This window comes from Aotus nancymaae, unplaced genomic scaffold, assembly GCF_030222135.1.
Source record: "Aotus nancymaae isolate 86718 unplaced genomic scaffold, 86718_ANA_hifiasm-v0.15.2.pri h1tg000040l, whole genome shotgun sequence".
Taxonomy (NCBI): Eukaryota; Metazoa; Chordata; class Mammalia; order Primates; family Aotidae; genus Aotus; species Aotus nancymaae.
In genome coordinates, this window is record NW_026988454.1 from 21,819,926 (window position 1) to 21,837,176 (window position 17,251).

At 35.7% G+C, this 17,251-nt stretch overlaps 1 protein-coding gene across 5 annotated transcripts in view; it reads left to right on the forward strand.

Annotated features, from left to right (window-relative positions):
- The first annotated feature begins 919 nt into the window (after positions 1-919).
- SHPRH (SNF2 histone linker PHD RING helicase) overlaps positions 920-17,251 on the forward strand; it is an 81,741-nt gene continuing 65,409 nt past the window's right edge. For 3 of the 5 annotated variants that reach the window (XR_010336587.1, XM_064360593.1, XM_064360596.1), the window contains exons 1-5: positions 920-1,090; positions 9,896-10,571; positions 12,694-12,823; positions 14,696-14,914; positions 16,825-16,903. Coding sequence is in view for 4 of the 5 variants with exons in the window: in XM_064360593.1 (XP_064216663.1) it covers positions 9,939-10,571; positions 12,694-12,823; positions 14,696-14,914; positions 16,825-16,903 (1,061 nt within the window). In the remaining variant the exon portion in view is untranslated. Of the gene's footprint in view, positions 1,091-1,140; positions 1,225-1,329; positions 1,348-9,895; positions 10,572-12,693; positions 12,824-14,695; positions 14,915-16,824; positions 16,904-17,251 lie in introns of those variants that run through there. The other 2 variants (XM_064360594.1, XM_064360595.1) reach the window with 2 other exon arrangements.

Below are 17,251 nucleotides of genomic sequence, written 5' to 3' on the forward strand. Positions count from 1 at the left end.
ACTAACATTTTAGCCTGAGTCTTAATCTTCTGAGTCATCTAAGTCTGAGTCTTAATCTTCTTCCTGGTGAATGCCTCCACAGCAGAAATGCTGCTATTAGGTACTAATCTGAGTGCCCAATGTTTTCTTACGGTTATTTCACAGGCTCCTGACCCTGAAGCCTCTGAGAGTTATTCCAACGTTAAGCTCACTTCTGTGAGAAAGAGGTGAGGAAAAAGACCAATAGTGGAAGGCCAGCTCCAACGCAATAAACATATTTAATAGTTTCTCTCATCTCAGAATATTTATTCACATTTTCCTTTAAAGTCTATTTTTAAGAGAGAGCAGCTTTATTCGTACCTACTTAGTGGCTGCTTTCTAGCAGTAAAATAGATGCTTTTGCAGAATTCTTTTCTTCCTTTTTTTTTTTTAAATCGCCCAGGCTGGAGTGTAGTGGCGCGATTTCGGCTTACTGCAACCTCTGCCTCAGCCTCCCGAATAGCTGGGACTACAGACGCGCACCACCAGGCCCGGCTAACTTTTGTATTTTTACTAGAGACAGAGTTTCACTCTCTTGGCCAGGCTGGTCTGGAACTCCTGACCTCAGTCTATCCGCCCGCCTCGGCCTCCCAAAGTGCTGGGATTACAGGCGTGACCCACCACGCCGGTCCCCTGCCTTTTTATTAAAGCTGCAAAGCACACAGAGCCTTCGCTTCAGGGGAGCCCCGCCCCCTACTTCGGGCATCCGGCCAATCCTGTATTTTCTAATGGCGTGGGGCAGAGCTACCGCGAGATTCCGCTGTATTCTTAGCAGGTTTTCAACAGTGTGGACTTGCGCAGAAGAGACTCATGAAGCCAGTGCAGGAGAAAGGGGGCGGGGCTTCCGACGCGCGCATTCGTCTTGACCCCACGCTACTGCGCGCGCCCGGCAGCTAGGCGCTGTGGTTTCTGGGTCTCCCCGGGAATCCCTACACGATCCCACAGAAAGCTCTCCTGCCGACCTCAAGCGGATCTTCGGTGGGTGGCGAATGGGTGCCTGTGATCTGCGGAGTCTGTAGAGGAGCGCAGGCGTGGTGCAAAGAGACTCAAGAGGCTCGAAGACCTCGCTTGGGTAGGCGCTTGGGTGATGGAAGGTCAGGGGTCAGAGGTCGGGAGGGAGGCCGTCTCTGGCCTTGCGGATCAGGGAGAGAGGACTTTGGTTGTCCTGGAGCCCGGGAAGCTCAAGGACTGCGTGGGAGTCGCAGCGTGAGTCTTCCCCACCCCTTCTCGATCCCGAACGAGCGAGCCCCGGACCACCACGGCCCTCCCGGGATAAAGTAGGGCAGTGGGAAAGGAGGCTGTGCTTCTCCCCTTGTATCGGGGCCTGAGGTGTGTCTCGAGCGTCCACACTCTAGGATCCGGGGTCCGTCGTCGCGCTCTCCGGCCTCGCGGTCGCTTGTTTGCTCGGCCTGCTAGGAGGGATCCGGCGCTGACAGCCCGGCTCAGTCTCCTGGAGCCGCTTGTAGGTCTTTAGGAAGATAACTGAATGGGTATCACTGTGCGCAGCAGATCTGCCCCCCAGGCTGGAACTGGGCCGCCGCCTCCCCTCTTTATGCGCGGCCTTGTGTTAGTAAAAGGGGAGACGGAGGCTTCTCAGTCCGACTCGGAGTTCTCCGTTACCTTTGGAGCCAGATTAATTACATTCTAATCATTCAAATTCAGAACCACCCTTTCACATTGTACAGTGTGACTGGCAGTTGCTAGGTTTAGGAACGAAAGTAGGGTGTTATTTGATGATTGATGGTCACTGTATAATAAATACAGTATTATTAAATAATGACCAGGAAGCTTGTACCCTTTTTCCAAGTAGTTTGACATTAGCACGAGATAGAAATCAGAGATGTTGGATGCCTTCCAACTTTTACTTAAGGAACTTGGGCTTTATCTGAACAAAATAAGATACTATTAAAGTCATTACTGTTATTTTAAATTATTCCAGTGGGCATTAGTAGGAATGATGAAACTCTCTTGAATAGAAACGATCCATTATATCTGTATTGTCACCAAAAAAACTTGGTTTATGATTAATAAACATGCTAGAGACGGAGGTCCTGAGCAGTATTGTAATAATTATATCTGTGCTCGTTAACCTACACTTTCTGGAGCTTTGAAGGACCAGTTAACCAGTAAGCTGGTAGTTGAGAATAAAGTAATTTACTTATGAGGGATGCTCCTATATATCCTCTTTATACACCCGAAAGGAGCTGGACTTGTAGAATTATTAAAACAAATCTTTTATTATTAAGAGTTTAGGCTAGTAAGATTTAGGGGAAATAATTTGCTGGTGAAAAAGCTTCTTATAAGGGCATTTTTCAAGTTTATGTAACTAACATATTTTAGCATTCAGTAGATGAAAATACTCTCACCTTGCTGGAATTTCTGCAGAAAAGGAAAAGATTGTGTTCATCCTGGGTCATTAAGAGCTTCCTAGTACTTAGTAAGGAGTGGGCTTCTCTTCCATAAAACAACCCTTTGACCTTTGAACAGGAATATGGCAAGTATATAATCTTTTGCCCTTGATAACATGAACCGAGGTCTACCATAGATTTGTTGTAATTCAGGATTTGTATGTATCTTTTAAAGAGGAAATAATATTTTGGAGGGAAAACATGTGAATTTATTTTTATTTTTATTTATTTATTATTTTTTTTGAGACGGAGTTTCGCTCTTGTTACCCAGGCTGAAGTGCAATGGCGCGATCTCGGCTCACCGCTACCTCCGCCTCCTGGGTTCAAGCAATTCTCCTGCCTCAGCCTCCCGAGTAGCTGGGACTAAGGCGTGTGCCACCATGCCCAGCTAATTTTTGTATTTTTAGTAGAGACGGGGTTTCACCATGTTGACCAGGATGGTCTCGATCTCTTGACCTCGTGATCCACCCGTCTCGGCCTCCCAAAGTGCTGGGATTATAGGCGTGAGCCACTGCGCCCGGCCCGGAAAAATGTGAATTTAAGGTTTGTTATTCATTTATTGGATTGTCTTAGTAATTTCACATTTTACATTTAGTCTTCTAGGATTCCATCCTCGTTCTCTGTTAAAAGATACAGTTCAGTCAGGTTTCCCTGCCTCATTCTAGTATTTCTTTAGATTTCATTTTTCTCAAAAATATGAAAGAATAGTTTCATATTACCTATAGTCTTCTAGAATGTGGATAAGAGAGAATTCTCCAGAAAGAAATGTGAGTAAAGTACCATTAGGTCCTCAAAAGGAGGGAATATATCCATGGAGTTAGAGATCTTTGTTTCACCCTTTTAGTATGTCTTTACTTCCTAGCACTGACGTGCTAGAAAGGTCATTGGGAGTACAACATTAGGAGTACAACACTAAATGTGAAACTACTCTTGCCCATCTTTCAAAGTGAACACTTTAACAGTTGAATGGAGGAGAGAGAGGCCCTTAACTCAGCTTCTCTAGTCGTGGAAGGCTTTCCAGGGAAGACTGGGATGGAGACAGACATAAAAGCAATTCAAGCAAAAGGCTTTTTACATTTAAATACAAGACAATAAAAGTGTGGTCCATGTATAAAACTTCACATAATCATGTTCTACCCAAGCACTGCTAGTTAAGGAGGAAGAAGTAGTTGTGATTGCTAAGGTATGAAGAAAGCTAGACGAATATGGGAATTTTTTTCTAGTACAGCGTTTCACCAGTACTTGACTTACTAGTAGCCAAATAGCATTTTCGTCTTAAGTATTTTCGACCAAATACTATTTTCTTTCGTTCAAGAAGTTAACTCTGAATAGAGATTTTCTTAAGAGTCAGCCAAAACCAGGAGCTTTTTGTTTGTTTGGTGATTTTTTGATCATGAATGTTTACTCAGTTAAGAACTGGACAAAGGGAGAGCATTGCTAGAAATTCTGGTGTTTACTTGTCCTTAATTTATCAGTATCATTGATAAATACCTTGAGGCACTAATATTGGAAGAATCAGGTTGAAAGAAAACATCTGAAGGAATGTGCAAATTATAATGGTATACATAATTTAAAAGATACTAGGTGGATTTTACCAGAAAACAGAATAAATAGTTGAAGTAATGTTTTCTGGTTTGGTAATATGTCTGTTACAAAAATTATTCTAAGAAACATGGCACATATTACTTCTCACATTCCATTGGCTAGGACTGGTCACGGGACCATACTAAGCTGGGCAGCCATTTCTCAACTACTCTATACTTTGAAAGGAAAAAAGTGGATTTTAGTAGGCAGCTGGTTATCCATAACAAGGTTTTTCAAATTTGACTGCACACTGGAATTTTTTAGGGATTATAAAAAGTAAAGGAGTAGTGCCTGGGTCCTTTCCCAAGACATTCTGATTTAGTCAACTAGGCATCAGGATTTTTTTAAGTTCCCCTGGTGATTCTAATGTGCAGTCAAGTTTGAGAAGCACTGATCTGTAGTCCCCCATTTTGCCACTTTAAAGTTTGGTTATTGTAAAATGTAGTTTGGAGCTAAAGTCCCCAAACCCTGGGCAACTGGTGCCAGTCCATGGCCTGTTAGAACCAGGCTGCACTACAGGAGGTGAGCTGTGGATAAGCAAGCATTACCACCTGAGCTTTGCCTCCTGCCAGATCAACAGTCAGTAGATTATCATAAGAGCATGAACCCTCCTGTGAACTGCATATATGCAGGATCTAGGTTGCCCGCTTCTTATTAAAATCTATTGCCTGATGATCTAAAGTGGAACGATTTCATCCCTAAACCACCCCCTGCATATCCCACTTTTCTCCTCCAGTCCATGGAAAAATTATCTTCCATGAAACCCGTTTATGGTACCAAAAATGTTGGGAACTACTGGTTTAGAGTATTCTCAGGATGATGATATTTAGCAACTACCATTTGAATACAGGCCAAATTTCTGGTACTGCACAATTGTACTTAAATTACTTCTAACCACAATCCTGCTATCATCCCCATTTTAGAGATGAGAAAACTGGCACAGAAGACTGGATAACTATTCCAGTGCCACACAGTTAGCAAATGCCAAAGCTGGAATTAGAATGAATTTAAGACTTCAAAGTGTTGCATTCTCATCTGTAAGCCACATTGCTTTGCAAATGTGAGACTGCTAGACAGTTGTTTTTTGGGTTTTCAGAGTTCATGATTCCACAGTAACTAATATTATTATTATTCCACAATAATTAATATTATTATGGTTAGTGTGGTATGTTGTGTAACTGGCTTAATTCCCTTCCTCCACCCCCTTTATGCCTCCACCCCCCATACCCATGTTCCTTGCCATGTGCAGTTTCACCCAGTAAAGAAGTGTAGTATAATTCTCCACTACTTGACATTGGGTCCATGGATTTGATTTGTTTTGGTCACTGTGGCACCTTTGTGGGTTTTTAAGCACTTTGAAACTACTTGTGTGGTTGGATTTGCACTAATACACCTCAACCATTACCATAAAGAACATTCCTAGGTTACTTTGCTGATCCAAGGAGTGGGGATAAGAACTATATTAAGCAGAGCCAAACTACTCTTCCAGAAACCTAGCCTAGATCAGCCTCTTTCAGCTAATGTGCAGATTTATGAGAATAAAGGATTATGTTTGCTGTATCAAGGCATTGAGCTTTGGAGTAGTGTGTTATACAGCATGTTGGTGGCAATAGTTAACTGATAAGCTGGTATAGCCTAACTTTTTAAAGTTCTAGCAGAGTGACCCACTTTTAGTATTCCAGCTTGTGCTTTGAGAAGAACTGGACAAACATAAACACTTAGGAAATTAAGAACTTTCTATAATATTCCTCCAAGATAAGATAGGATAAGACAGTTTAAAAGTAGGTAACCATAGCCAAAGATCGATTTTAATCCATCACCTGCACATTCATAAGTGAAGTACTGGCTAAGGGAATAGAATTCTCATGATGGACTTAAGCACTGTTTGATAATATAGACTTTTTGCAATTATGTGAATGTTCTATATTTGTACTGTCCAGTACAGTAGCCACTAGTCACATAAGACTGTTGAGCACTTGAAGTGGGGCAAGTGAGACAGAAGAGTTGAGTTTATAATAACATTTAATTTTATTTATAGTCACACATCACCTAATGATAAGGATATGTTATGAGGCAAGTTTGTTGTATGAACATCTTAGAGTATACTTACACAAACCTAGATGGTACTGCCAGCCTACTACATACCTAGACTCTATGGTACAGCCAACTGCTCCTAAGCTACAGACCTGTACAGTTTATTACTGTACTAGATACTGTATGCAGTTGTCACACAGTAGTATTTGTATATTTAAACATATCTAAATATAGAAAAGGTACAGTAAAAGTATGGTATAAAAGACTTATCATGAATGCTGCTTATAACACTGAAAGTTGCTCTCAGTGAGTCAGTCAGTGTGGAGGCCTAGGACATTACTGTACACTTTTGTGGACTTTGTAAACACTACACAGTTAGGCTATGGCTAAATTTACTAAAAAATAAAGTAATGAGCTATGATGTTACAATGGCTGTGATGTCACTAGTCCATAGGAATTTTTCAGCTCCCTTATGGAACCACTGTAATATTTGGTCCCTTATCAACCAAAATGCCGTTATACAATGCATAACTGTATATAAAATTAAGTAGCCACATGCAGCTAATAACTACCTTATTGGACTTGATAGAAACTACTTCCTTGGATCTGCCAAGGAAACCTTCCTTCGAATCACAGGGCTACCTTGTTCCTAAATAAAGGTTCAGTCATCAAGGAAGGAGAATAGATCTTAGGCAAGTAAATAATATTATTTTAGTTTCTTTTATGGTTATTAGTCTATTCATGTTTTTTTTCTAGGACCAATTTTGTTCATTTGTATTTTGTTAACAAATTACTCATTTTATCTAGATTTTTCAGGTTTATTAGAATAAAGTTATACTTAATATTAAAATTTATAAATCATGCATCTACTTTTTGTTTTTGCTCTTTGAATCAACTTTAAGATGTAATTTATATATTAAAAAATTCAACAATTTAAAATATGTAATTTCATGAGTTTTGACAGGTATATACTATGCAATCATATATATGTTGAGCATTTCTGTTACCCCAAAGCCTTCTTTCCAGCTTCTTTGCTGTCAGTCACCTCTTTCTACTTCCTTGCCCCTGGTAACCACTAATCGCTTTCTGCAATTAGTTTTTTGCTATTTCTGGAATTTCATGTAGATGAAATCATATAGGTAGGTATATAGTCTTTCACATCTGGCTTCCTTCAGTTTAGCATAATGCTCTTAACAGTTCATGTCATTTTATAGAAGTCTGTTTTTATTTTTTTATCACAGAATAGTATTCCATTTGTGTGACTGTGCCACAATTTGTCCATTCACCAGTTGATAGACATTTGGATTTTCTTCCAGTTTGGGACTTTTAATAGTAAAGCTGTTAACATTTAAGTTTTAAGTTTTTGTGGATTTATGTTTTGATTTCTTTTGGATAAATACCTAACAGAGGGATTACTAGGCTGCATAGTAAGTTATATTTAATTTTATTAGAAACTCATAAGCTTTTCCAAAGTGACTATACTGTGTTCAAATGATTCAGTTCTGCTTGAGCCATACTCTCAGTGTTTTAAATTTGTGACTATTCTAATATAGTGGGCATCTCATTGTGATTTTGGGGTTGAATTTGCATTGCTTTAATGACCGATGGTGGTGAAAATATTTTCATGTGCTTATTTTACACTTATAGGTCATCTTCGGTGAAATGTGTGTTCAAAATTTTTGATCATTTTTTAACTAACTGTCTCTTAATATTGATTTGTGACAGTTCTTTATATATTCTGCAAACATATCCTTCATCAGATACCTGATTTGCTAATATTTTCTCCCATCTATGACTTGTTGTCTTATTTTGATGACAATATCTTTTGGAAAACCAAAATATTTAATTTTGATGAAACTTAATGTATCATTTTCTTACATAGTCTGTGGTTTTTGTTTCCTGTTTAAAATTTTTTGTGACTTTTTTGGTCTAATCCAATGTCACTTAGATTTTCTCCTCTGTTTTCTTTGAGAAGTTTGGTAGTTTTAGCTTTTATAGTTTATTACCTATTTTTAGTTAATTCTTATATTTTATGAGGTAAAGCTTCATTTTATTGCATATTGATATCCATTTACTAAAAGGATACCTTTCTCATTGACTGCCTCTGAAGATTTTTCCAAAATCAATTGACCATATGTTTGTGGGTCCACTACAGGACAGTTTATTGTGTTCCATTAATCTATATGTCTGTCTTTACACCATTACTATTGCTATTTTTATTTTGTTTGACATATGTCTTGGAATCACTGTAAATCATTCAACTTTATTTTTCTTTTCTAAAATTATATTGACTTTTCTGTATTGTAGGCGTTTTTATATAAATTTTCTATAACAAATTTTCAGGTTGTCAGTTTCTACAAAAGAGACCTGTTGGAATTTTGAATGGGATTACTTTTCTATAGGTCAATACCAAGAAATTGACATCTGAACATTTCGAGTCTTCCAGTCCATAGACATAGAACATTGTATAGATCTGTGATTATACGATTTTCTATATTTTTGTGTATGCTTGAAAATTTTCACAATAAAAATACAGTGAGTTATCTTTTAGAAAAATATAAAAGTCAAGAAAAAGTTTATTTACACACATTTCATTTTTGCTTTTTATTTCCTTGTGTGGATCCAGATTTCCATCTGATGTCATATTTCTTCTACCCAAGAACTTCTTGTAACATTTCTTAGATTATCCTTTGTTTGTCTCTTTTTCACCTTCATTTTTGAAAGATGTTTTGCTAAGTTTAGAACTGTAGGGTGGGAGAAGTGTCTAAACCAGAGAAATATGGCAAATCTGAAGAGAAGCCCTCACTTTTCAGTAATTCAGTTATGGCGTACCTTATATTGTGATTGTCCTTGTGTTTGCCCTCATTGGGTTTCATTGAGTTTCTTGTTTTTCTGGGTTGATGGTTTTTATAGAATTTGGAAAATTTTCATGAATGATTTTTTTCAAAAAGTATTTTACATCCTTTCTCTTCTTTACTGCTAAGATTCCAATTTTATGCATGTTTGACTCCTTGACATTGTCCAGTAGGTTTCTGATGTTCTGTTTATTGTTTTTTCAGTCTTTGTTGATCTCAACTTTATTTTTGACAGTTTCTTTTGTTTCTGTTGTTTCCACCATTTAAGCTTATTCTGCTCCTTTTTTTTTTTTTTTGCCATTTCTAATCTGCTGGTAATCTCATACAATGTGTTTTTTGTTTCAGATGTTGCTTTTCTATCTGCATAAATTCTATAGGGGTCACTTGTATATCTGTCATTTCTCTTTGTCATGTTCATGTTTTCCTCTGCCTTCTTGAACATGTTGAGAATATGTATGGTACCTGTTTGATTGTTTGTTTCTGCTAATTATATCATCTGCATCATTTCTGGGGCTTTTTGATTTTTTCCTCGATGTCATGGGTCTTATTTTTCTGTTTTATTTTCTTTTTTTTTTTTTGCATGCCTGCTAATTTTAGATTTGATGCTGGACATTTGTGTTAGATTTTGTTTTACTCTTTTAAGTATTGTTAGGCTTTGTTCTGAGGGCCAGTTAAATTACTTGGGATTGAGAGATTTATGTTCCTATTATATTGCTTATTAAATGTATTTCTACAGTTTATTTTATACAACAAATTGCCTTTATTAAATTTATCCGTTAAAGACTAGTAAAACCATTAGAATTTATTCTATACATGAGATTATGATTATATGTTCATTCCTTAGTTATATTGACCTGGTAAAAAATTACTATTGCTTTTTATTTATCTCACTGAAGATTTTATATTATGTGTATGGGCTATGAATTTATGCTGAGTTTCTCATCGGGTAACCCTTAAATACTAAATCATCTCTTGGTATACCTCTTGTTGTTTCAGTTGTCTTCTAGAGTTCACAGTTACCAACGAAGAAAACTTGAAAATGAGCAGCCGACGGAAACGTGCTCCTCCAGTGAGGGTAGATGAGAAGAAGCAGCAGCAGCTTCATTGGAATATGCATGAGGACAGAAGGAATGAAATTATCACCTTAAGTGATGACAATGAGCAGCCCTGCCCAGGTTCAGATACCTCTTCTGCTCATTGCATCATTCTGAGTGATAGTCTAAAGGAAGAAGTGGCTCACCGAGATAAGAAGAGGTGTTCACAAGTGGTGAGCTTCTCAAAACCAATTGAAAAAGAAGAGACTGTTGGTATTTTCTCGCCTTTGTCTGTAAAGTTGAATATTGTGATTTCTCCCTATCACTTCGATAATTCTTGGAAAGCATTTCTAGGAGAATTAACTCTTCAGCTTCTTCCTGAACAGAGTTTAATTGAAAATTTTTCTGAAAGGAGTTTTACATTGATGAGTTCAGAATCAAGCAATCAGTTCCTGATCTGTGTTCATTCAAAAGGTGAAGATGTAGAGAAACAAAAAAAAGGACCAATCAGTATTTGTGACAAGGGTATTCTAGTGGAGTCATCCTTCAGTGGTGAAATGTTAGAAGATTTGGCATGGCTACAAAAGAAGAGAAGAATAAAACTTTATCAGAAACCAGAAGGAAATCACATTATCAAGGTACTCAATTTTTATGGTGTCTTTTATGGCTCTTCTACATTGGCAGTCCACTTTGAAGTTAACTTATGAGAGAAGTCTGAAAAGCCAGCAATAAGCCCTTCATTGTTAAGTTTCAAAGTACATTTTATTTTAAGCTTTTAATAACTGTAAAAAATGTATGTTACAACTAACCATTTTTAGTCTACACTTTTTCAAGATCTTTCATCTCTACTTTCAGTGATTTGTTTTGGTCCTCATCATCTCTTCCTCTTAGTTCAGCAGTCATTTAACCATTTCTCTGTTTGCTATTTTGCCCATTCATAATCCTGGAATGGTAATGAATGCAAATGAAATTCTAGTCTTTATTGCTTACAGAATTAAGTATAATCTTTCTAATCTGTTACACAAGTTCCTCCCCTGACAAACCCTTGAGCCGTATTCTTTATTATTATTCTTTTTATTTTGCCCCAGAAACTCCAAATTGATTTATTTCTTCCACACTGTCTTTCTGTGTCTTTGCTTTTGTTCTCACAGTTCCCTCTGCTTGAGTTGTTCCCTTCCCCTTCCCTGGTAATTCCTGGTCATTCTTTAATATGTAGTTTAGCATTTAATTCATTCAGAGAGATAGTTTTTTAAATCTGTTAGTAGTATTACATGCCCTCTCCTCGGAATCTCTGATACATTTTTTTTTTGTCATGTACTTATATTTTTAGATCTTTCCTCTTTGCTAGACTATGAAGGCTTTCATGTTTACAATCTAGTGAAGTACCTAGTACCTAAATTTTCAGTAGATGAATGAATGAATTTGTAATTTATTTCAGTCTCTGCCATTCACTAGCCAAGTAACTTTATGTGAATCATTTAAATGCTCTAATTTCAGTTTCTTTATGAAATGTAAATAATATCCATTCTTCTTACAGCATAGATTTGTGTTTAAAATCAGGTCAGATAAAGTAAGGAAGTACACGTTGTAAACTATGAAGCAAGTTAATATGCTTTTATGCTAAATCTTGAAAAGAAATTTTAAAATGTTAATTTCATGTTGTTAACTGAAAACTGTCTCATACATTTTTTACATTAATAAGAAACAACAATTTCAGAATTGTCAGAAGGAAAGGTGAAAATTTAGAATTATTAGGTTGCAATTAATTTTTCCCTGTACAGTGAAACTATATAACCAAGCATTCACTGTCTTTACTGATTTTGCCAAAATTGTGGCTCAGTGGTAACAAGTATGTAACAATTTATGACTTACACAGATATCTGTGTTCTATGTACATTCCTGCAAACCAAGTCTTTATCTATTCTGTTTTTCCTGATCCTGAATTTTACAAATATTTAAACATTTATTCTGCTGTAGTAAGACATCTTCAAGTGAGCCAAGACAGAATGCAAACGGTAATGAAATACATTCTTTGTCATTCATTCCTGTGTAAGCCTGGTGGATTCTGTTCTTTAGTGAAAAAATATGACATTCTCAGCGATTAGGGACTCAGGTCCAATATAGTCACCATGAAGTAAAGGGAAGCTAGACTTCTCTCTATTTTGTAAATGAGAACATTTGGGTCAAAATGAGTAGGTTATCTTTCTCAAATTTATTTAGCTTCTAAATATCAGTGTCAGTGTTCAGAATCAAGTCTTTAAACTGTAAAACTTCATACTACATTGCTTCGCTAGGGTCAAAATATTAACATTAATCAAGGTTGATTTTTAAACACGTTTTAGTGTTTGATTCAGTAATAAGGATGCCCAAACCTAGCAGTGCAGAAGAGTCCTAGCTTGTATATCATAATCTTCTGGTGAAATCTGTGTTTTTAACAAACTTGACTGATTAATTCATCAGTTTTGGGAATCATTGCATTGGTAGGTAGAACTAGGTGTTCTTATCACAGTCTTCCAGGTTCAATTTCAGTTAGGGAAACACTTTCTAGCAACTAAAATTGTACATTGTAGGCACCTACATTTGTAGAATGAATTTCTTATTGAAAATGAAATGGGGAAATTTGGTTGGTATGTATTTATTATTTGTGGCATAAATGCTATGAATACCTTTAAAAGTAGTATGCTATTTTTTTCCTTATGTCCTCATAAAGAATGCTATATTTGAATTGAAACTACTTTTATTTTGATTAATTCTTTGTAGGTTGGAATTTATCTTTTGGAAGCTGGCCTAGCAAAATTAGACTTCTTGAGTGATGCAAATTCAAGAATGAAAAAGTTCAATCAGCTCATGAAGAAAGTAATGGAGAAGTTACACAATTATGTTATTCCAGGTAATATTTGCAATAAACTTAAAAATGGCTATTACTTAGGAGTTGTGAGTTTTTTTCTCTAACTCCTAGACATAACAACCAGAAAAATAGCTAATGAAGCCATAATAAAAATTAAATGATTTTATGGCAAATTATACTTATTTGAAATGCCCCCACTAATATAATTTGTTTCTTTGTTTAACTCTGTGCTTAGCATATAGTAATATTAAAAAATATTTTCCCAGTCAATATGCAAATCAAAAGGCAGAGTCTAAAGAGATCTGACCTGGTTGGGATTTTTGCATTGTTCCTGTGCTTTTATTTTGTCATGGCCGGAGATTCTTGGCTGGCATTTATTCCACCTCCTTTGCAGTCTGACAAATAATTTCAAAAGCCTGGTTCCCATAAAGACCAGATGACTTTGCTCTATTTCTTAGCAAGATGTTGCATCTTTGGTCAGGACTACAAATTCAGACTTGTCTGCCATTGGTCACACAGGAGAGTGTAGATGGCTTGGTGAAGCTCATCAACACTATCGGAAAAACAGCCCAAATTCTCCAAGTTCTGCTCATGGTGGGTCAGCATTATTTCAGGTGCAAATTATAGAACATTGTCATACTGTATTTTCGGAAAATCAGTTTCTAACTTCGATTGTTCTCTGGTACATTCTTTGCAATGCTTTATAATATCAGTAATAATAAATTATTTTGCAAGTTAAATACTTTAAATAAGGAAATCTCTGGTTTTGGGATTAAAAGGAATGAATTTAAGTACATCTAGAATTTTTAAAGTTATGGCCTTTTACAAATATTGCAATTTGTAGATTTTAAAGCCTGATATTTAAGGAAAACTTCAAATTTAGCTATTAATCTTAGATTTTATAATTATAGTAAAATTCTAAAACAACCAAGCATATAGCTATACATTAAGTATGAAGTTTTGGAAATTTTATGTTGCATATTTTTTATTGGAAAAAGAGTTGTGCATTTTTTTGGTGCAATTTTTAGTTTTAGAAGTTATGAGGTATGTTCTATAAAAGTGTATAGGCCTTTTTGAAAGCAATTCAGAAATAAATGGTATAGTTTTTCACCTTGAAAGAATTAGGTTTTAAATAAAGAACTATTAGCTGAAAGGAGTTTGTAAATATGTTCAAGGTTTTTATTTTTTTATGTTATGGTAAACATAAATCTTCTACAGAGCAATTGTGCTCACCAAATGAAATTAGTATTTTTACAAATTTGCATCAAGAGCATAATCACTTGTCTTCCAGATGGCTGCTACTGCTACCAAATGCCTATCCTTTTTTAGCATAAGAAATAAAATGAGAACCCTTTACTTATTAGACATAGAACATTTATGTCTGCATATGGACTTTGTATGTTAAAATTGTAAAAGTAAAATAAATTGTTCCTGTATAAACTTCAAGCGATATTCACATTGAGTTCCTTATATGTTTATAAAATATCCACAATAGGCAAGATGTGTGTCAGCTACATGTCAGATTCTCTAAGGGGTTACAAAAATTAATAACTTTGCCTTTGTCTCACTGGGAAAGGGACCAATGCACATACATGATTGCAGTACCAGATAGATTACAATGAAATAATATTATATCTAGAATATAAAAGTATTGCACAGCAAAAGAGGAGAATGTAAGTCCAGCCAGAGGGAAAAAAAGAAAATGCCATGGAAAAAGTAGGCAGTTAAACTTTCTTGAAGAATGGATGAGTAGATTTTTGATTAATGAAGAATTAAAAGATCCCTTACAGTGACAGAACACACTAAGCAAGGCCCCATAGTTGGGCAAGTTCATCATATACTCTTAGAATAAGAATTGCTTATCATTAGAAAAGGCATATCAGTTTTTGAGAACATTTGTTGTGTGATGTACAGATGTGTTGGAAGAGGATGAAGATGATCCAGAGAGTGAGCCAGAGGGACAGGACATTGACGAGCTGTATCACTTTGTGAAACAAACACATCAGCAAGAAACACGGTCCATCCAAGTGGATGTCCAGCATCCTGCATTGATCCCTGTGTTGAGACCCTACCAAAGAGAGGCTGTCAATTGGATGCTACAACAAGAGTGTTTCAGAAGCACTCCTGCTACTGGTAAAAATAAGATGCGTAAAGAAAGGCAAATTGATTAGAGAGATTATATGAGAGACAATTAGGGTAGGGAGAAATTGATCATTAAAGTAAATGTGCTGAAAATATAAGGTAGAATGGGTGTTAATATAAACAAAATTATTTCCTAAGAAATTCTTCAAAATTGAAATCTAAAAAAAATAATTTGTGGGTTTCTTCATTCATAAAAGTTTGAACTGGTTTTTCCTGACAAGAGGAAATCAAAGACTCCCTCAATAGGAATTTTTTAAAACCAAGGAAATTTTTTTTTACACTCCTTTCAAACAAAGAGTTGCTGTTTAAAATCTGGTCAAGTGGGAATCTTACTGATCATCTGCAAGAAACTTCTCACAATTTAATGGTGAATGTTAGTGACAGAAAGCAGATTTACCAAAGTAGGAGACTTAGGTGATTGATTTTCCTAGATTTTACATTTTTTCTTTATAATAAATAATAAAATGTCATCTATTGAATATTTTTATGAAAGTAGTCATTTTACAGGAGGGATTTATGCCACTTCTTTATTCTTGTCTTTTTTCAATAACTTTGTTGGGGTAAAAGTCGTGTTAGGTTACATGGATGAATTAGATAGTGATGAAGTCTGAGCTTTTAATGTACCCATCATCTAAATAGTGTATATTGTACCCACTCGGGTATTTTTCATCCCTCACATCCCTTCTGAGTCTCCAGTATCCATTATACTATTCTGTATGCCCCTGTGTACTCATAGCTTAGCTAACACTTGTAAGTAAGAACATGTGGTATTTGTTTTCCTATTCCAATTTCTTCACTTCAGATTTAATGGTCTGCATTTTCATCCAAGTTGCTGCAAAAAACATTATTTCATTCTTTTTTATGGCTGTGTAGTATTCCATGGTTTCCATGGTGTGTATACACACCTGCCCCCCTCATCACACATTTTCTTTATCCACTCATTGATTTATAGGCACTTTAATTGATTCCATATCTTTGCAATTGTGAATTTGTATTCCAATAAACATGTGAGCACAGGTGTCTTTTTGATATAATGACTTGTTTCCCTTTGGGTAGATACCCAGTAGTGTTGCTGGAGTAAATGATAGATTTCCTTTTGGTTCTTGGAGAAATCTCCATACTGTTTTCCATAGAGATTGTACTAATTTTCATTCCCATCAATAGTGTAAAAGCATTCCCTTTTTACTGCATTTGTGCCAACATCTTTAGTTTTTTGAATTTTTAATGATCATTTTATTCTATCAGATAAAAATATAAAATATCTGTTAATCTCTAAAGAAAGCAACTGAAAATTACCTGGTGTTTCATTGGTGGGTAGAAACATGCTACTTATTTGGCAGTTGGTTTAACTAAGTTAAATATTAAGGGGAAGGATAGTGGAAGATTCTGGTAGAAGCAAACTCAGCACTTCCGAGACATGGTTTTAGATATTTTTTTCTCAGTTAAACCTTTCTTCCCACTCTCAGACCTGTAGAAGTGGTCAGGTCTGATCAGGTAAATGCGTTAGCCCACTAGCATACATCTATTGAATTATTCAAAGACTTCATATAATTTATTGCCAGATTTATTAAAAATAGACTTATCAGGTAGGAGCTGGTTATGTGTATTAGTTTTCCTGTTAATTCTCTGTAATTTGCTACACTTTGCTTTTCTGTCTTATTATTTGCTGATACGGATTTGTGCCCAAAACAAAGGGAGCTAAAGAGTAACATCAGAAGAAAGGAAATAGAGTGACCTTTAGGTTTTTACTCATGTGTTAAGTATGTGGCTTTTTCAGAATGAGACTACACAAGAATATGGGTATCACTATGTCAGAGTATTCTCACTGTTAACTTATTCTTGTTTTAATGTGATTATCTGATAGAGGAAAAACAAAAATTTGTTATTATATTTTTCTCTAGAAAGTGCCCTGCACTACTTATGGCGAGAGATTGTTACATCTGAGGGTTTGAAACTCTACTATAATCCATATACAGGCTGGTAAGGCAAAATTTTACTTATATGCTTTATTTAAAAAATAAATGTAATGAAAAACTGTCCGAGATTGTTAGCATAGCTGTAACTTTGGCTCTATCTCATGAAGGAGTCAAAGGTAAAGTCTTATTAATTAGACATCTTTATGGATAGGATAGATTTATAATTAATAGCACTTGTCATTTTTCAGTAAGTGAATTTGGAATAATAGACGTAAGTTACTTAGTTATCGAGATTTAAAGAGATTATTATTCTAAGTAAAAATATTATCTTGTTTATTATGGTGCCAGTTTTCCTTTTTTCTTTTTTAGTAATCATTAAACATCATGAATGAATCAGTAGTTATTGCCCTTA